The 20,171-nt window shown below is 57.9% G+C and overlaps 2 protein-coding genes across 5 annotated transcripts in view; both read right to left on the reverse strand.

Annotated features, from left to right (window-relative positions):
- Window positions 1–149: 149 nt before the first annotated feature.
- Window positions 150–13,417, reverse strand: LOC111145659 (actin related protein 2/3 complex subunit 1B). The gene is made up of 10 exons (XM_022500733.1): window positions 13,338–13,417; window positions 6,271–6,347; window positions 5,469–5,573; window positions 4,829–5,051; window positions 4,026–4,133; window positions 2,790–2,996; window positions 2,626–2,701; window positions 1,700–1,905; window positions 740–830; window positions 150–473 (listed from the first exon to the last, which is right to left on the reverse strand). The coding sequence occupies exons 2-10, from the start codon at window positions 6,332–6,334 to the stop codon at window positions 435–437; spliced, it is 1,119 nt and encodes a 372-aa protein (XP_022356441.1). The 5' UTR covers window positions 6,335–6,347; window positions 13,338–13,417; the 3' UTR covers window positions 150–434.
- Window positions 13,418–19,170: 5,753 nt separating this feature from the next.
- Window positions 19,171–20,171, reverse strand: part of LOC111145545 (actin related protein 2/3 complex subunit 1A) — a 33,110-nt gene continuing 32,109 nt past the window's right edge. The window contains exon 9 of one of the 4 annotated variants that reach the window (XM_022500463.1): window positions 19,171–19,575. In XM_022500463.1, coding sequence (XP_022356171.1) covers window positions 19,537–19,575 — 39 coding nt within the window. In that variant the 3' untranslated portion in view covers window positions 19,171–19,536. The remainder of the gene's footprint in view (window positions 19,576–20,171) is intronic. The other 3 variants (XM_022500461.1, XM_022500460.1, XM_022500462.1) reach the window with 3 other exon arrangements.

Genomic DNA, 20,171 nt, shown 5'->3' on the forward strand with positions numbered 1-20,171 from the left:
AAGCCACCCGGGGTCTGGCCATGCCCTTGCTGGACTGTGGGGGGGAAAGGGGAGCGGTGAGAAGGCCCGTGGGCTTCAGGATCAATTCTGTCGGTAGAGCAGAAGGGACCTGTTCCCGTGCGAACATGCACTTCTCCCAAACACAGGAGACCAGCTCTGAGACTTTTTTATTACATCACGTTGTTGAAGCAGTTTATGACCAGCACAGTGCTTTGAGAACATTTTTAACAATAAATGAAAGCATCTCTTTATAAGAAAAAGGCACATGTTCCTTCAATAGTTAAGAAAAGCTTCCCACCCCTCCCTCCCCTCCACCTGGAGCAGTCCCCAGGGGAACCCAAACTGCTACCCTAGAAAAATTCAGCAAAGCGACCCTTAGCCTCCCTGATCCCCTCCCCCAGCAGCTGGGATGAGGGCAAACTCTGTGTCACAGGTCACTTGATCTTGAGGTCCTTCAAGGCTGATTCCAGGCTCTGGAAGGAGACAGCAGAACAGACAGTCTGATTTGCAGCTGTCCCCCACCCCCCCACCCCCAGGGACCTGGCCCCTAGCCAGCCCAGCCCCAACCTGCCAGAGGACAGAGAACCTGGGCTTTGAGTCAGGCAGACCTGGATTTGAGTCCCAGCCCTAAAGGGAGGTGCCCCAGGGAGTCTCCCTCATTTCCCACCACCTTCAGTCCAAGCAGTGCCTTCCTCCTGGAGGAATCAAGGAGGAAGGGCCAGGGTGGGCTAGGACTCACCTTCACATCCCAGATGCTCATGCCGCCATCCATTCCTGTGGTGCAGAACTGGGAGCACTTGGCCTTCCCCCCGCTGAGCACCGAGATCTGGCTACATAGAGGAGGAGAGCTTGATGGGTCCCAGCTGGAGCCCTTTGCTGGACTGGGGCCCACCCGCCTCCAGGAGCTCCCACCCTTCAGGTCAGCCAACTCTGGTGAGAAGTGCTGGGCTGTGCAGGTGGGGTGTGCCCCACAGAGAGCCCGGGGAGCGGGCCGCGGAGGGCTGCAGAGGACGGGGCTCCCGAGTCTGCTTGGAGGAGCGGTAGGGAAGCCCAGGCAAATGGAACCCGTCGTGCAGAGGCCAGGCAGGGCACGAATCCCACACTGTGTGGGGAATGTCCAGGGTGACAGGCTTGTAGCAGGATCAGGGGAAGGCAAAACCAGAGGCTGGGAGGACCCACAGGGTCGTTCCGAGTCCTGAAAGCCGGGCTCGGGTGTTGGGTCCGAAAATGACACTGGAGATGATGGCCACGGGGGTTCACCTGGCGGGGGGGCTGGTTAGGAAGTGCCGCCGTACTTGTCCCTGGTTGGCCGTGGGTGGACACCTGGGGCTGGCAGGACTGGGGCGTTGGGGACAGTTTCTCACGCGTCATCCTGCCTCACTGCTCAGAGAGGCGGCCGCAGGAGCCACGGCTCTGCCCCATGGGCCTGGTTGCCCCAGAGAACCGTGATGATCCCCACACCACCATGTCCTAAAACGCAGAGCACAGCGCCTGCACTGCCCTCACCTGATGCTGTTTTTGTGCTACCTAGAGGTCACCCCGCTTCCCAAGTCAGGACCCCCCCCCCCCCCCCCCCCCCCCCCCCCCCCGTGGGCGTTTTTGCGGCCCCCCCCGGCCCCCCCCCCCCCCCAGCCCGGGCCCCCCCCCCCCCCCCCGCCAACGCTGCTGCGGGGAGAGTCAAGGCTGGTTCCGCCCTCACCTCACACTGTTCTTATGCAGCGAGTCCAGGCCAGCACCGGAGGCCATGCTGCCATCTGAGCTCGCCTTCTTGTCCAGGTTCTGGAAGCGCTCTCGGGCCGTCAGGCCACGCTGCGAGCTCTGCTTGGGCACATCCAGCCGTCCACCGAAGCTCAGAGTCCCTGTGGTGCCATCGTAGGTAAACAGCACCGGGAAGCAGTCGTGGCCCTGTGACAGGGCGGGGATGTCATGGGAGCGTGGCCAAGGGCGGGCACAGCACCCCCATCTTATGCACCGGGAAACAGTCTGGAGACAAGGCACGATACCAAGGGCGTCTGGTGGCAGGACTTGGGTGGAGCTATGGGGAAGCCCATGCCAGCCCAGAGACACAGCCGGGCCCACCTGGGTATACGGAAAGGGACCAGGTGCTGGTGTCGGGGGGAGCATCTGGGAGCGGCCTCCTTCCCCTAGAAGCTCAGGGATGTTATGTCCTGCCCAGCTGGTTACACCGCTCTGGGACAATACCCCACACCGCACGCTTCTGGAGGCAAAGCAGGCCGACCCCTGTCTGGGACTCGAGTGTGTTTGCTGAGGGGGGAAGAGGAGTAAAGAGGGTGGGCAGGGGGAGGAGAGCGGCGCCCTTCTGGATGCACGGGACGACTGTGCAGCCCCCGCACCTGCACCGGCCCAAAACCTCAGGCTCCAGGGCATGATTCCCTGCCTCCCCCTCCTCCCTCCATGGCAGCTGGGGCACATGAGGGGGACACAGCTCCCCTGCACTGAGCAGGGCCCCCCCCAACACCTGCACTGCGGTAAGCGTTGCCACCAGGGCCTTGTTACAGCAGAAGTCAGCCCGTTCTGCCCAAGGAGGAAGAGAAGGTGGGGGGAGACCAGTGGGGAGCAGGTCTAACTGGCACCGCCCCCTCTCTGCCCCCCTCCCTGCCTCACCGCTGCCACCAGACTGTTGTCTGTGATGAAGGTCAGGGCCAGCAGTGGCAGCGTTTCAGAGGCCAGAGTCGCGACTCTGAGAGAGAGAAAGAGAGAGAGGTCAGTCGCTCCAGCCCCTCCTGCTCTGGGCCTTGGTTGCCCTGACCCCGGGGTCCTGTACTCACGCCATTTTCTTGTCGGCATCAGCCAGGCACACGGTGCTGTCGTGGCTGACCCAGGCCACGCGGCTGCCGCTGGCGGAAAAGCAGACGCCGTGCACCCAGCCGCAGCTACTGCTGGACTCAAACATCAGCTCCCCGAAGGGCATCTTAGAGCCCCATGGGGTGGGTGCTGGCCGTTCCTCCACCTCCTTGATGTAGGCCGAGAAGATCCTGCCAGGAGAGACCAAGAGAAGCCGTGGTGACTGAGGGGGTCCGGGGCCTGGGGAGGCCAGAGTGCCCAGCTGGGAGCTGGTGGGCACCAGAGCTGGCTTTTTGTGACCTGCATCTTCACTCATGAGTGTGGGCTTCAGGGCCCTCCTCTGAGGCCTGACTATGCACAGCTGACACGGCCCCGGGGGGTGTCCTGGTCCCCATCATGCAGGTGCCTCCACTCCACAGCCAGCCACTAGAATGCCCCTCCTCCTCCTTGCTCCACACTTTTTTTTTTTTTTTTTTTAAGATTTTAGTTATTTGACAGAGATCACAAGTAGGAAGGCAGGCAGGTGGTGGGGTGGGGAGTAGGCTCCCCGCTGAGCAGAGATTCCCAATGTGGGGCTCAAGCCTTCCCCACCAGCTCTACCCAGTACACCACTTTCCCACATGCTGACGTCCTCGCTCTGTCCCAGGGCCAGCACGGAGGCACCGGGCAGATCATCTCCCCACCCACCAACGGAGCCTCAGTGGGACGTCACCCTCTCCTGGCCAGGGCCTCCAGAGGAGCCCTTGGGGCCTGCCGCAGCCTTCCCCAGGCGGAGACCCAGGCCACCTGTCTGAAGCTGGGAGCCACAGGGCTCGGCAGGCTCACGGGTGCTACACCCACAAGAACAAAGAGCCAGTGGCAACTGGGGACGCTGCGTTCCAGGCCCAGGATGATGAGGCAGATTGGTCTAAGCCCAGTCATGTATGCCAGCATGAGACAGGTCCCCCATTCACTGTCCTTGAGACGGAAGATAAGGCAACTGAAGGAGAGGAGGGCCTGGGAAAGTGTCCTTGCTGACATGAAGCGGTAGCCAGGGCTGCAGCCTGCCAGCACTCTCTGAGGGCTGGAGACAGGACCCGGCGGCAACCCCGCCGAAACCTCACAGATGCCGGACCGAGGCCCCAGGTTACCCTGCTGATGGCAGAGTGGGTCTGGAAGGCAGGGCGCGGGGCTCCCTCCACCCCGGTTCCTGTGCTGGTATCAGGGAGGCCCCTGCTTACCTGCACTTGAAGTCACAGGAGCCCGCGGCCAGCAGCACGTTGTTGGGGTGCCAGTCCAGGCTGAGCACCGTGGAGCGGATGGGCTTCTTGATGTGCTTGCACACCCACCTGGAAACACGGACAGGTAGAGGGGAGGGGGACTGGCGGTCTCAGCACTCAAGTCCCCAGTGCCCCAGGGACTCCACATTCCCAGGGATCTGCAGAACCCCCAGTTTCTTCTAAGGGAGAGGCCTAGATCAGGCCAGTGGGGTGTGGGTCCCCTCCAGCTGGGAACTCTATCCCTGGCGGCCTAATTGAAACCTCACAGCAAGCCTGGGGCAGGCTCAGTCATATGGCAGCTAACTGGCCAGGGTAGAATTCGATCTCCGGTCTCCCAGACTCCGGCCTAGCCTCTGCCCTCAGGGACCCAGGGGAAGAGATGATGTGGCCCTGGAACATGACAGGCTGGACATCTCAGACAAGTGACCTAAGCTCAGGGCCTTACTTTGCTCGTCTGAAAAATGGGGCCAACAGAAGCCCAGTCCAGGGGGCTGTCAGGGAGTCCACGCGAGCGAGTATGCAGGGCTTTAAGCAATGCCCACAGAAGGGGTCCTGGGGTGATCTGCGCCCTTAGTAATGAGACAGAGTTGTGCAAGTGCCTGTCGCCTCAACTACAAGGTCCAGAGAGGACATAATTCCCCAGGGTCATGTGAACAGGGCTCCTGAAACCTGTCCAGTGCTCTCTGGGACACTAGTCCCGCCAACATTAGGTCTGCAGCCCCTGGGTCCCTTCCAACCCACCCTGCCCCTGCCGAGGCACCTACCAGTCATTTTCCTGCTCAAAATAGCAGATGGAGATGACACGGGAGCCACTACCCACAGCGAACTTGTTCTCCTGGGGCGCCCAGCACACACAGCGAGCAGCACGGTTGATCCGCAGGATGACGAGTGTGGGCTTCCACGTGCGGCCCTTCAGTGTCCACACGTAGGCATTGCGGTCTGTGCCACAGGTCACGATCCGGTTACTCTCAGGGGCCCAGTCGATGCCTGTGAGATGGTGAGAAAACAGGCTGAAGTCATCCAAGCAGAAAGGCTCCCTGGCATCCATGTAGGAGGGGCTTAGAGGCCACAATGTGGATACAAGCTGCTCCGGGGACTGCCACTAGAACTAATACTGAGAGTGTTACAGCTCTCCAAAACATTACCAAACAGGCTGGAAAGCCAAGAGACGGAAAAGAAATGGGTCCTCGGCAATGTTGAACTGAGATGCTGGATCAAGCCTTTCCTGAAGCCCAGAAACCTCTTTAGTTTTTCAGTAATGTGAGCCAACATGATCCCTTTATAACTTGAGCCAGTTTGAATTAGGGTTGTGTTACTTGCAACCCAAACTATACTACCTGATAGGATAGGATGACTGGCTGGACCTCCCCATCCCATCTCCTTTTTGGAGTCAGCCTGCCGTACCTGTCACCTGCCCATTGTGCTCCTTGAGCTCGTGCACCTTGACCCACTTGGCCCCGCTCTTCTCATAGATGTGCACCTCGTGGTTGTTGGGGCAGATGGCAATCTCTGTAGGAAAGAAGGGTGGGGGTAGGGAGGAGGAGGTGTGAGTGCCCAGATTCCCCATTTACTCAAGACCCTCTCCCAGGAACACCCTTCACCCCTCTGCTTTGGTGCAGGGCTCCCTGAAGCACCTTGAGACCCCTCCCCTGGGACTAGCCATCCTTCACCTGCACCCACTACCCACAGGCACCCCCACAGCAATCTCATGACTTCCCCTCCCGCTACTGCTCTCTGCTCCCCTTCTCCAGCCCTGAGATCTTTGCTGCTCCGGACAGTGCCAGGCTCTCCTGCCACAAGGTCTTGGCATGGCTGCCTCCTTTACCTCCCCCAAAAGACCTCTGTGGCCGCCTTTTCTAAGCCAGCGCCTCTGCCTCCCAATGCTTTCCCTCCTCCTGTGTGTTTCTCTCCAAGCCATCTTCATTTCTCACTCCAGCCTGGGAGCCCCAGTGGCATCTGCAGCAGGGCCTGGCCCAGCATGGGGCCGCACTCTCCCCTCCACCCCCCCACGGCCCCCCTCGCCAGCTGCCCCTGTGTGTGGCCAGAACTCGTCCAACCCCTCTTACATCCTTGGGACCAGAGGTGAAGGAAGGGGACAGCCAACCCTCAGAGACCACAGTCTAGGGCGCCCAGCTGCTGTGCCGCCCGCACGCACTCCGGGGGCTCCCGCTCCCCCCCCACATCATCCTGTGGCAGCGGCACTCACGGGTGCGGTCCTTGTTCCAGGCATGGCAGCTGATGGGCTCCACCAGGAAGCTGTGGTACGCCATGGCTGCTTAGCTCCTGCGCCCGAGAGAGGAAGGGACCCCCAGTCAATCCCTGCCTCTGACCCCAGAACAGGCCCCAGCCAACCTTGTGGGAGGGCAGCAGGGGCCAGCCTGGTCTTCCCTTGAGTGGCGTGTGCTAACCCTGTTTCAGGTCAGGTGTCCCTCATCATCTGTGCCTCAGTTTCCTCCAGGATAGAGGGCATCCCCCTCAGAAGGATGGAGTGAGGGATGCCTGGGTGGCTCAGTCCATTAAGCATCTGCCTTCTGCTCAGGTCACGATCTCAGGGTGGGGATCGAGTCCACATCGGGCTCCCTGCTCAGTGAAGGGTCTGCTTGTCCCTCTCCCTCCACCACTCACCCCCCACCCCGCACTCATGGTCTTGCTCTCAGATAAATTAAAAAAAAAAAAAAAAAAATTTTTTTTGAAAAGATGGAGTGAGGACGAAATGAGAGCGGTGCCCAGCACACAGCAGGCAGCCTCCCACACCCAGAGCTCTGGATTTCAGGAGGGAGGGCAGGAAGCTGGTCTGCAGGGGCCTGCAGGTGAGGGCACGGACCGACACACAGACACCTTCCTCCCCTGCCTCTGAAATTCCCCTGAGCCTGAAGTGGGGTGGGATACACACGAGTGGGGGAGGGGCAGTTCCTCTCCCCGCCCCCCCATCCCCTCCCTGCCCAGCTCTGCCCACCCTGTTCCACTTGGCAAAGTCCTACTCAACTGGAAAGACCCCAGGTGAACGTGACTTCTCCAACCTGTGCTCTCGCCTACTTCCGCACCCAGCCTGGCGCACTGCTCGCCGCCAGTCACGGACCCTGGGCGCATCGCTCACCCCTCCGAACCTGTGTCCACATGTGCCCCGCGGGAACAGGACTCCTGCCCCCAGAGGCGTTGAGAGGGTAAAATAAGACGTTCAGCCATGCCTGGCACATTCGGGTGTTCACGACGCACCTCGCGCGGGGGGAACACCCAGCCACAACCCACCCGTGTGGGCGTCTGTCTCCCCCGCTCAGCGGCTGATCCCAGGGCCCACGGGGCTCAGGCCTTTGCACTGGCTGTTCCCCAGGCCCCCAGAGCTCCCCTGACTGCGCACCTGCCTGCTAAGCCCGCACTGCTGCACTTCAGGTCGGTGTTCCAAGGCCGCCACCTCAGCCTACCCTGGGGCTCCCTATTCCCGGAGGGAAGACTCCCCGCAGAGAATCACCACCGACCATCTGTCACTCTGTACTCCTTCGCTGCACCCGCGGCTCCCCCCGGCTGGGACCGACGGAGCTGGATGCACACAGCTCTCGCTGGTCTTGCCCACCGTGCTCTACCCAGGGCCTAAGTGCTTGGCACGTAGTAGCTGCTCCGTAAGTACGTGATGAACACAACTGTATACTGTCACTAGTGCCCAGGAGAGGAAGTTCTTTATTAAACAGTTAAACTATGGGGGCGTCTGGCTGGCTCAGTCAGTAGAGCATGCGACTCTTGAACTTGGGGTGGTGTGTTCAAGCCCCGTGGTGGGTGTAGAGAGGACTTAAAATTAAAAAAAAAAAAAAAAAAGCAACCCTCCCCGAACCACCCAACATATCCAGCATGCTCCTCCCTTGCCAGCTCTAAGCAGTCCAGGCATCTCTCTCTCTCTTTTTTTAAATTCCAGGGTTATTAGCACAGTGCTACATTAGCTTCTGGTGTACAGCCTAGTGACTCAATTCTGCATGGTACTCCGCGCTCATCAAGACGAGTGTGCCCTTAGTCGCTTTCCCCTATTTCACCCATCCCCCCCGCCACAAGTGTTCTTGACTTTAGTGCTCAGGTGCCACAGCCCCAGAGGACAGAAAGAGAGGCTGAGGTTCAGCGAGGGGGAAACTACCCACCCTCACACCTGGCAGGTGTCACCAGGAACGGGTTGGCAGGTTTGCAGCTCACGGACTAGGCTAACGGATGGCTTCTCCCCAGCCCTGGGCTTGAGCCCCGAACACCCCAGGAAACTTACTGGGCACCTCCTCGGCCCCTCAGGGGAACGGCCACCTGTTTACACGAGGCTCTGCTGGAAGGCACAGCGTGGAGTTGGGGCCCAGCGGCAAGAGAGGGACTGGCTGCATGTAGCCCACTGTCCCCCGAGAAATCCAGGGCTCAGGGACCAGCCTGCCCCAGGCGGCCCCGCATATCCTGCTGGGCCTGGCTTCCTGACCCCCAGTCACCGTCTTGTGGGCCCTGCTCCTCCTGCTCACCCCAGATCCAAAACCTGTTTTCATTTATAGCAGGAAGCTCTGGAAGTTTCCTGGGGCAGCCCAGGTCTCAGGGGTACAAAGATACATGTGCAGGTACAGGACAGGGATGTGCCTGGAGCACCAAGGGCACCAAGTGGGTCCTTGATCAATACTGCTGAGGCAGAGGAAGCAGACACAGCTGCAGCCCAGGCTCAGGCCACACACGTTCACGCGTGTTCAGCCTCACACACGTGCACAAGCACACTGCTCTGTGTTACCATGTGTTCATGCACACACACCGCCTTCGTGTTCAGCCTCACAAATGCACACAAGCACACTGCCCTGCATGCTCCCATGTGTTCAGCTGTGCACACACACGCACACTGCTCTCGTGAGTTCAGCCTTGCACACACACACACAAGCACACTGCTCCCACATGCTCCTGCCTGTTCAGCTTTGTACAGGCACACAAGCACACTGCTCCCGCATGTTTCCACGTGTCGTATTGCACACGCATACAATCACACTGCCTCCACGTTCTCCATGTTCAGCCTTGCACACAAGCACACTGCCCCTGCACGCTCCCATGTGTCCAGCCTTGCACGCGCACACACAAGCACACAGCTCCCACCACGGCCGCTTCCCCAGCCTCTCCTTATAAGGCCTCTCCGTGGAAGACAAAGGCCCCCGGAAGTGGCACTTCGGGTCCCTCAGCTTAGGTCAGCAGGCCTGATGGGGACTTCCCCCAGCACTTCCGGTGCCACTGGCCAGGGCAGCACAGGCGTCCAGCTTGGCTGGAGAACTTTGTCACCATCCACCCCACAGACGACAAGACTAAGAAGTGGGAGGGCCAGGGCTATCCATGCTAATCTGCCCACCCTCATTTTCCAAGGTCACCAGTGGGGCGGAGAGAAGGCCAGAGGCCCACTTCCACACCCTGGCCGGGCTCCTGCCGGTGCTGTGAAGGCCAACCACTCCCCACCCCTTCAGCCCCACTGAAGAAGGAAGAAGCCCCGTGGCTACACCCCTGAGGGTCTCTGGGCCCACAGCTTGTCTGCAGAATTAACTTCCCAGCTCCACTGGGCCCAGACTGTGTGGCCGGGTGTCTCTGCTTCTTGTTGGGTCTTGGGCAAGAGTATCTATCTAGACCCGGGGGCCAGGCTCTAAAAAGCCTGTCTAGTGTGATGTTCCAGAGTTCCATGCTGTGAGGATGGAGAGGTTGGGTCTGCTGAAGACAGCAGCCCCCATACTAGTAACACAGGCAAGAGGACTTGGGGAGCCCTGACCATTGTTTCTTAGGACCCAAAGGTCCTCAAGTGGGAGAGGAAGGGGCTGATAAAGACGGCCACAGACACAGTGGGACAGGCAGGATGATGAGGGGAGGCTCAGACCACGTCTATCAGCCAATCACACTTTAGCATGAATTCAGGCAGAAATACTCATAGTACGCTGCTTTAACTAACACCTTAAAGGGGACTTGGGGTATTTACAGGGGAAGGAGGTGGGAGAGAAGAGGTGCATCTTCCCCTTTTTATAACTTTTTCATAATTTCTGCAAAGCAACTAAAACAGCAGGGCCTCAGCAATGACTCCCAACCCCCAAGTCAGCAATGAGGAAGTGGTAACCCAGAGAGGGGAGTAGCTTCTCTGGCCACTGTTGCCTCAGGGCTACATCCTCCAAGAGGAGAATCAGTGGATTGTTCCCGGTGGTCAGACGCAGTGAGGCTGCCTTCACACTGAGCCACCCTCCTGCACAACTCTGACTTCATAGTTCCCAGGAAACTTCTGTGGGTGGGGGAGGGGGCTAGCACCCACCGCCAGCCAGTTCCCCTAGAGAATATGCAATTAGAGTTGCTTTGCCCAAGTGTGTTGACAACACAATACCTCAGCAATGGCTCAAGGGGGAGACAAAGGCAGGCTGAAGTCATGGCCTCCGACACCCCCCCCCCGCCGCCACTTAACACTGCAGCCCTGTGAGCCAGCACCATGGGCCCGCTGGTCTTCTGGGGACAAAGGGAGGAAGGCGCTCTGGGTACGGTATTGGGACTAGGAATCCACATGGTGGGATCTGTGCCTCATTACCCCAAAAACAGAGGCTGGGGGAGTGTGGGCCAAATGCTGAGTTTCCTCGGCCTGCCTCCCCTCTGCCAGCCTCAAGCCAGGATCTCCATGTTCCCGGTAGCCCTATCCCCGGCATCCTTCCAGCACACAGTGAACGCTCAGTATGAATGGGCGGGACATCACCCAGAGCTGGGGCAGCACAGGGAAGAGTGGCCTGAAGTCTGGGAGGGGGTTTGGGTCTCCAAAGTAGGGTGTGGGTTTCCCTGTGGGGGTTGCCAGAGACCAGGCACTGGGATAGGGAGGTAAGTTCCCTAGGGATAGGGTATGTGCTCTGTCCACCCATGTATCCCCAGCACCAACTAGAGTGCCTGGCACACATAACAGGTGCTCAATAATATTTCTTAAATGTGGTCGAATGAATCCCATCCTTTCCTTTAGGGGATGGGTTATGAGAAATAGGCTTTATTATCTCAGTGGCATATGTATGCAATTTTAAAATATTTACTGGGGAGTATGTGCTCAGTTTTTTTTTTGTTTTTTTTTTTTTCCTTCTTCCTGATTAGGGTCAATGATTAGCAAAGCGTGGAAACCTGAACTCTAGAAGGTTGTCTCCGAGCATTTAGGAAGAACTCAGCTCCCCTCCAAAGCAGAGCAAGCCAGGAAAAGCCTGGCTTAGTGCTCCTTCCTTACAGTGCTGGTGGCAAATTCTGCCTCTCTCCATACTGGCTGGAAGCCTCAGCCAATACTTCCTTCACATCTGGATCAGGAAAGGCTGGGGTGAACAAGGTACCAGCTGTAAGATTCCTCATTGCTTTCAGAGAAGCTTGGCCAGGCTTCTCTGAAGCCAGAGGTTTGGCTGTATCTGAGGCTAAGCCAGGAAGGAGCAGTCTGGAGCAGGATCTTGGCCCTACAGGCACTCAGGGAAGTCCCCACCCAGCTCAGGCGTTCCAGGGAGCTGCCAGCAAGCCATTTTGCACACGTGCTAAGCAGTTACTCAACTTCCTGTGTATATGGAGTAGCCCTTGCCACCCCACATAGAACAGCTAATACCTCCTCCCCAGGTCTGCTCCTGAAGTCTTACAAACGAGGCAAAAATCAAGTCAAGAAATATAAATGAAAACAGTCCTAGAAAGGCACCATAAAACTTATTAATGAAGCAATCCAAACAAAACAAAATCCAAAAATACATAAAACACAATGTTGGCAGAGTTGTGGAGAAACTCATTTGTTACTAATTTGTTCAGCCTTTCTGAGAGCAATACGATAACAATTCAACAACTGGGTCGGAACAAACAGAATAATATGAACAGGAACTTAAAAATTAACACTCTTTGGTGGCATAAATTCATTTTGGTGCTAAGAAAATAACCACTGACTTTTTTTTTTTTTAAGCAAACATGTTCATAATAACCCCCTTTAGAATGATGGAAGTGTGGAAAAATCCAGATGACTACAAATAGGGCAAGGGTAAACTGTGACACTAACATGTTGGGATACCGTTTAACTATCCAAAAGGAGGTAGTGGATTACACACAAAGACACACACAAACTACCTTTACCGGCATCTTTAAATGCTTGGTATTTTTAGCCAAGGCACGGACATACATTCTCTTTTACCCCTGAAAAGCAAGACTAAGTTAAGTAGTTTTGTGTTTGTTTGTTTTAACCTTCATTTTGTACATAAGGAAACAGACTCAGACAAAAAGCCAAGATTTGCTCCAAGCCACACAGCTCCCACATGGCCCAGTTTGGGATTCTGACCCCAAATCTCAGAGGTTAACATCATCCAGACACTTTGATAAATGTGGATGGTAGTGGCAACAGTTAAGAGCACACATCTGTACCCTGTGCCAGGCACGTTGCCAAGCGCCTTCCACACATTATTCCATATAAGCCTCAGGACGCCCCATTTTACAGATGAGATAGGTTGAGGCCCAGGGAAGTTAGATGGCTTGCTAAGGTCATGGGCCAGTGAGGAAGCTAGCACTCTTACCCCGGTCCCAGAGGCCCTTAACCACTGGGCAGCACTGCCTGTCAGGCATGGGGAGTCCGGAGAGAGCCTGGAAGAACCCCGGGAGCGCCTCCTGCTCGGTCCCTGCGCTAGGCTGGTTCCGGGGCTTCCCGCTAGTCTTTTCAGGGTTACTGTCACCGCCCTGGGCGGGCCCCGCTGCTTTCCCCGCGGGCCAAGGAGGGGCCGCTCCGCTCAGCGTTCGGGAACCCCTCCGGGTGAGGACCGCGAACCCGGGCCCCAGAGGCGTAGGGGTGGGCTGGGGGCCGGGGAGGTGGCGCGGGGGAGGGGAGGCGGGAGGGGCAAGGTGGGCGGGGGCGCCAGCTCATTTCCCGGCCCGAGCAACCCGGAAGGCTGGAGGATGGAGGGGAAGTGATTGGGCGTGGGGCCCTCGCGGCCCGAAACAGCGGGGGGACAGACAGGGGGCAGGGGCAGGGAGGAGGAGGCCGGGGCGGCACCACGGGGGCCGGCGCCGCCCCGAGGGCGCCGGGGGGCAGGGAGCCCAGAATTTCCCTCGCCTGGAGGGGGCCCCCACCCCGGAACCGGCCCGCCATCGCGTGGTCCCCTCACCTCCAGGCGGACCCACACACCTGGCAAGCCCCCAGCCCTGTGCCCCTTCACCCGGGCACTCCCTCCCCGCGCCCCCACGTCTGCGGACGCCCGGCACCCTCCTCACCTGCATGCAACTCCCCGCCCCCTCCCCGGGGGCGCCCCTTCCCCTCCGGGGGGTCCCCAAGCCCCTCACCTCCTGGCGCCCCGGCCGCGGACTCTGGGCAGTCGACGCGCCGAACCGGCTCTGGGCCCCGCGCCGAGCCGCAGCCACTTCCTCGTGGGCGGGGGGCGGGGCCTCCCAGCCTCAGCCCCGCGGGGCCGGGGGCGGCGACCGGGGTGGCGGCCGCCAGATCCCAGGCCCCGCCCACCCATCCGGGGTGGGGGCTGCGCGGCGCCCAGGAGCCCAGAAACCCTCCGCGACCGCCCCCCTCGCAACTTAACGGGTGGGGAAACTGAGGCTCAGGGAGGCGCAGAGCCAGAGCGGCAGCTGGGCGGAGTGCACACGTGCCCACCGCGGAGAGAGCGCCCTCTCCATCCTTCCTCGGGGCGCTGATACCCACAGGGCGCAAAAAGTGCAGGCCCGGAACCCGCGGCGGGCAGGAAGGCGAGGCGGGGCCGCCGGCCCCTGCCGCCGCAACCCGCCCCACGCCCCACCCTCACTGCAAAATGCGCCCGGGCAGGGCTGCCCGCGGGCGTCCTGCGGCGACTCCGGCTGGCCCAGCTCCCTCTCTCTGGGAGGGCTCCTTGCTCTTTGCTTCCGCGGCCGTCCGCTTCTCGCCTTTAAGTTGCCGGCTGGCGTTGCAACCACGTGAATTCGGGAGTCTTTCCGTCCTTAGCCTCTGCCTCATCAGCGGAGACGTGGCCCGGGGGCTGGGGAGACGGGGGAGACCCTGGTGAAGATCCTGCTGTGCCCTCCCAGCCGGCCAGGCCCCTCCCCGGGAGTCCCCTCGCCCAGGGTCAGCCAGGCGGCCGGCAGCAGGTGCGGTGCGGGTCTTCCCGGACTCAGGAGGTCTGGGGCCAAGACTCCCACCCTGCCAGGTCTCGGGGCCGTGACACATGTTCTTCCTGCCTGGAACCCTTTTCCCACCCTGTCCCCTCCTGGCCAACTTCGGTTTCTAACGCATGACGTGTCTCTTAGCTCTTTGCCCACAACCCCTGCTCCACTGGAGGTGTCCGCGGGACTCCCAGCCCCGACCTGCGCTCATGAGCGCCGATCACACTGAATTCTGCCTGGGGGGGGGGGGGGGGGGGGGGAGGAGGACATGTGTCCGAACACGGGAGCTCTTCCAGGATCGAGTGTCCGGGGAGAAGCCTCAGCTATGGTTTGCGGGACTACCAGCCTTCCCGGCTCGAGGAGACACTGCAGGGCTGTCACCAGCCCTCCCATCTCGCCCTGGAGAAAAGCCCGGAGGAATGACCCGCACCCGAGTCAAAGTCTGACTGGTGAGCTCCAGCCCAACCTGCTGCTGCCAATGAGCCAAGGATGCTACTTATTCCGGCGGCTTGAGACTTTGCTACCCATCGCTAAAAGCATCCGGACAAATCCGAACACCTGAGGATTCCCTCCCCCCCCTTGAAAACCGAGCGTCTAAACTGTTGGTATTTGCTCTGGGGCGCACCTGCATTCACGAGGCTCCGCGCGCACCTGCAGCGGGCGTGCAGGTGTGAGAGAAATGAGCTTCAGGCAAAGCACTGTTACCGCGCTCCATCTCTGACCCTGTTAGCGAGGCTAACTCGTGAGAAGCACCGCCAGCCCCCCTCGCAGGCCTGGTGGTTGAGGGAAGACCGCCTCACACCGGGAAGCCCTGGCAGGTGTCCTGAGGGGGCACAAAGTTCTCCAAGCCCGAAGTGAAGCGACTCCTTGAGTGAGGGGAACCCGGGGTTGGAAGGACTTCACTCCGGGTTCTGGAACAACTCAAAGAGCTCGTTTCTTCCTGGAAACTGCTCCCACCCCCGGCCCTGGGGGGAAGGTGCTGCCCTCCCCCTTCTCGGGTTTCCAAGGAAGGCGGCGACACCCCCAGGCTGACTCTTCTTCGGGGTTGGCTGAGTTGGAGGAGGGCAGTCCTTGGGGGCTGATGCGATATCCTCAGGTCCTCCAGGTTCTTTCTGGCTTTCGGTTCCTACCTCCTGGCTGCAGTGGCCTTGCTGCCTCCTGGTCACAAGAGGGCAGCCACGCTCCAGACATCTGGACTCTGGACGCGGTGGGCGGGCCCCTGCAGTGGGGAGACGGGGGAGGAAAACCTTTCCTGAAACACCCAGTCTGATCCCCTTCTGTTTCAGCTTGTGCCCACCCCAACAAGGGGACCATGGTTCTCTGTCGCTGAGATCAAGGGACTGCCACCTGATCCCCGTGAGAAGGAAGAGGAGAAACACCTGTGTCTCCTCTCCCAGGCCATACCTGCTTGTGCAGTGGACAAAGCCCAGGAGGCCCAGAGCACGCTTAGCATCTCCTATCCTGGTGCCCCTGTTGCACACCCCCTTCCAAGCCACAGGGTTTTGTACCAGTCTGATCGGACACTACAACCAAACCCCCCAAGGTATAGTTGGAAGAGTCCCCACCTGTCATGTTCAGTGACCTCACCCTGCCCGAGCCTGGGCGGACTCGCCTGGGCTTGCTCCGCAGGCGTCTCCACTCCCCTCCCTCGCCCAGCAGGGGGCGTGCTTAGCGGTTACCACTGCGGCTCTCTCCACCTTGGGTGGGGCTCGAACTCAGCAATCCCAAAATCGAGAGTCACCCGCTCCACTGACTAAGCCAGCCAGCTCCCCTTCCAGCCCCCCACGGACTTGTTTTGTCATCTTTAAAATGTGGTAGTGACAGTTTCAGCCCTGTAGGGTTGTTGGGAGTAGTTAACACCTATCAGTTGTGTACCTGGGCGCCTGGTCCAGGAGCTATTCTCAGGTGGTGCATCAAAGGTGTGGCTACAGCACCCTTCCGGGCACCTGGGCAACCCTCCCACCCCGCCCCCCGGTGAATGACAGAAAGGTGGTGGCTATCCCACTTTTTTTTTTTTTTTTTCGAGTGAGAGAGCACAAGCAGGGGGAGCGGCAGGGAGAGAGAGAACGGGAATCCCCCCCTCCTCCCGATGCAGGACTTGACTCCAGGTCCCTGGGATCATGACCTCAGCCAAAGGCAGACACTTAACCGACTGAGCCACCCAGGCGCCCCTTTCCAACTTTTTCTGATCACGACCCACAGTGCCTGATATCGTGAACCCAGACACACACACCCCCACGTATATCTGAAACCGAGGTACTGTGGCGCGTTCACTGCCACGCCAAATGTTCTTTTCTTGTTTTTCGAATGCCAGTCATGACCTACGAAATTGATTTTTACAACCACGAATGGGCTCTGACCCTCAATTTGAAAAACCGTTCTAGACCCCATGTCCTTCCTTTTTCTGAATCCATCGCGTATGTATTAGCTTCCTATTGCTGCTTTAGCAACTTGCCACAAACAGGGCGGCTGCAAACAACACACAGGTATTCGCTTACGTTTCCGGAGGTCAAAGTCTCTGGCCTCGGTGGGCAGTGTGGCGTGCCTGCCCGAGGCTCCAGGGGAGAGCTTGTTTCCTTGTCTTTCTCGGTGGCCAGAGGCCGCCGGCCTTTTTTGGTCCCATGGCCGCATCTGACTCACCTGCCGGTCTCCCTCATAAAGCTCCCTGGGACCGCAGCGGGCCCACCTGGATAATCCAGAATCCTCTTCGTCTTTAACTTAATTACATAGGCAAAGTTCATGGTTCTGGGGTTAAGACATGGACATCTTTGGGGGGACATTACTCTACCTATTGCACCCAGTATTTAAATTATACATGTATAAAGAAATAACCTTATAATTCAGGTAACTTAACTACATGGGACCCGAGTCCACACGGGGTAGCTCACGGCTCGGGCACACTGCAGGCACCGAGGGAAACCCTGGCCCTCTACCCCATTGCCTCTGGAGTTGGGGCACATGTGGGAGCTGTAAACCACCTGAGTGATGGCCATTGAGCCAAACTGAAGAGTCGCCAAAGCAATCAATCTGGATTCAGAGGCTGAACTCAGCCTTTCTCAGAATATTCTGGAAAGAACTACTGGATTTTTTGGGGGAGGTTAGCAAGATCCTTTATACAATGCTTCCCACTCTGCTGCAGTTGTTAAGGGTCTCCAGGGCCTATAAAAGGGCCAGTGCCAAGCCTGAAAGTGAATTTTGGCTTTACTGATTAACTGAAATTACTAATCCTGTTTGTTTTTTTAAGAATTTATTTGAGAAAGAGAAGGCAAGAGAGAGAGAGAGAAAGCACAAGCTGCGAGGGTGAGGGACGGGGTGGGGGAGAGGGAGAAGCAGACTCCCTGCTAGGGAGCCCAATTCCGCTCAATCCCAGGACCCTGGGATCATGACCTGAGCTGAAGGCAGGCGCTTAACCCACTGAGCCACCCAGATGCCTCTACTGATCCCGTTTCTACTGCTATTTTACAGCTGACGACATGGAGGCTCAGCCATGTTACCTAGATCGCCCAAGGTCACACAGGCTTGGCAGAACTATAACCTGACGTCAAAGCCCAAAGCCTTGAATCAAAGGACTTTGGCAGTCAGCCAGAGGCCTCCCCCAGATTGGTAGTTATTGTGGCCCCGGGCCCGGAAGCACCGTGGGTTTCCAGGTGGATGGGTGAGAAATGACCCAAGTTAAAAAACAAAACAAAACAAAAAAAACTCTGGCTAAGTCCTTGGAGGCAAAGTTGGAAACTTTTCTTTGTTGCCGTTGTTGCTTTCATGGAATACAGCGTTTCTCTAAAAACCTCTGGGCTTCCTGGCCAAACCATGTGACTTAATGAAACAAAAAAGAAATTTTGAGCTAATTCCTGTTTAGGGCCTACTTTCGTCTGTCGGTGAGAACAGCCTCGCAGATGCCCGGGGGCAAACACACATACACAAAGGAGTTCCTGTCATGGGGTCCCGAGAGGAGGCTCCTGCAAACAGAGGAGGCAGGCCCACCAGGCTGCTGAGATTCTCTCCTGGAGGAAAGTAACGCTCCCCGTGAGACACCAGAAGGATAAAATCACTCTTGAGAATACATCATGATGTCCTCTGAGAAGCACCGTTACCGGTGGCCTAAAACCAGGGCTGTCTTCGAATCACAGGGAGGCAGGAGGCAGGGGAGGCTTGGGAGGCAAGTTGATTAAAGTCACAAGATCCCTGTCCCTCTAGCAGTAAGAGCCACAGAGTTTGGACACTCTTACCATTGCCCCCTGTGGGTAATTCTATAACCCTAGGCAACGGGAAAACCGCCTGATGGAAATGATAAACCCAAAATTAAAGAGTGAGGCCCTCCCTGTACAAGTAGCTAATTTTTAAAAACTTATAAAACCCCTTGTTAGAGGGTGGGCAGGGGTCAGGGCCACTTCCCCATCTGGGAAGAGACACCGCTACTCTGTCAACTTAACTGTACAGTCTCCTACTTGTACACTTAATCTTTGTCCCTTTCTCTAAATGGCTTGCTCTTGAATTCTTTCTCACGCAAAGGCAAGAACTCTTGGTGGGGGGCCTCAACCGCTCCCCTTCTCCTGGGCCAGGGAGATCAGGAATATGGCTGTGCTCAAGGCTACTCTGTATTTATTTCCTTTGCTAATTATTTATATTTGTCCTCTCAAGATTTTCAGCCTCGAAACGTCAAACTTTGATGAGAACAACTTAGTTTGGGCCCAGTAATGTCTAATGGAAACGGTAAGCTAACGTGTTCCTTTCCTCTGTCCCCATCGGCATCCTCCCCTGCAGCACGTCCCCGCAGCGCAGTGGGGGTGGCTGCCCCGTCCGGGCCTGGGGCACAGGGGTGGCCCTCCCTGCTGCCTCGCGCACAACCCGGCGCAGAGGCCGTGCTGCAAGGCTAGAAGGCAGCATTCAGTAAAGGCTGTTTTCTCAGAGGTGGTACAGGGTGGCTGGATTTCAGAAACTCAGAATCCAATAGTTTACCTTAAAACCTATTTTGCTAATAGAAATTTTTTTTTGTCCCTATCTTTCTAATAGAAGTAGCATAAGGAAACAAAACGAAAACACATTCAGTACTTTTATTTAACTGTTGAGGCGACAAACGACGTATCTCCCACCCTCTCCTTTAAGTTAGTGTGACAATTTTCCATAATAAACTACTTAAAGAGAAGCTTTGGTCAAGAATGGAATGAAATAGCAAAAACAAAAACAAAATAACCCCATATCACTGCTGCTTTTAAAAAACCAACACTGTCACCAATTATATTCAAACAAACACACACACACGGTATTTGCGAGAAACGTGTCTTCAGCGTCTCCTTGCGGCTGGCTCTCCTCACCACCATGCACACGGCGGGGCTGTGTCAGCGCATGTGTCAGTCTGTCAGTCTGTTTGTCACGCTGGATCTGGGAGGCTCACTCAGCTTCACATTATCCGGAGGCCCTGGATGGAAGACTCTAAGGTCTGGAAAGGGCGGGAGAACACAGGGTTACTGAGGCCGGTCCGTCTCGGCGTCTTCCCCCAGCCCCCCTGCACCACACGGCTGCCCTCTTCCCCCGACTGGTGTGCAGGCCCCGCACCCCCAAATCTGGCCGAGCCCAGCTCTGAGGCCCCCTCTCCCAGGCTTGGGCCCCCTGCTGGCCCTCCACGCCCTGCGCTCCCTCGCTGGCTCCGAGCCACAGGATCTGGACGTGCTCCAGTCTGCGCAGGGCCCGCTTCCTCTCGGGGCCTTCGGTGCTTACTGGTGAGGGCGCCGGCGGCCTGTTCTGTGCCTCTCACCACACCCCAGATGCCCTCGCGGCGGGCACTCCGATGTCTGCACAGGCCACACGGCAGCGGATGCTCAACGGTGGCCAGACTAGAGGAAACTGGCCCGGGACCTTGTAGCGACACCCGTACACAGGGAAGAGGAAACGAGGTCGCCCAAGGGATCAAGAGTAAAGTGCAGAGTGTAACTGCCCAGGGAGCTCATTTCCCGGGGGCTGCACTGCCCAGGATGGAAAGAGGGGAAGGTAAAAAGGGTGGGGAGTCAGGGAACTTTTAGAGGAATAGAGTTTCTT

This window comes from Enhydra lutris, unplaced genomic scaffold (genome assembly GCF_002288905.1).
Source record: "Enhydra lutris kenyoni isolate GAN:26980312 unplaced genomic scaffold, ASM228890v2 scaffoldscaffold13, whole genome shotgun sequence".
Classification (NCBI taxonomy): domain Eukaryota; kingdom Metazoa; phylum Chordata; class Mammalia; order Carnivora; family Mustelidae; genus Enhydra; species Enhydra lutris.

What these genes read in the sequence shown, in the direction of transcription:
- LOC111145659 (XM_022500733.1), bottom strand. Translation starts at nt 6,334, where the DNA reads ATGGCGTACCACAGCTTCCTGGTGGAGCCCATCAGCTGCCATGCCTGG. An exon ending in GCACAATGGGCAGGTGACAG is followed by an intron (nt 5,052 to 5,468) that starts GTACGGCAGGCT and finishes ACCATCTCACAG; the next exon opens with GCATCGACTGGGCCCCTGAG. An exon ending in TTTGAGCAGGAAAATGACTG is followed by an intron (nt 4,134 to 4,828) that starts GTAGGTGCCTCG and finishes CCGTGTTTCCAG; the next exon opens with GTGGGTGTGCAAGCACATCA.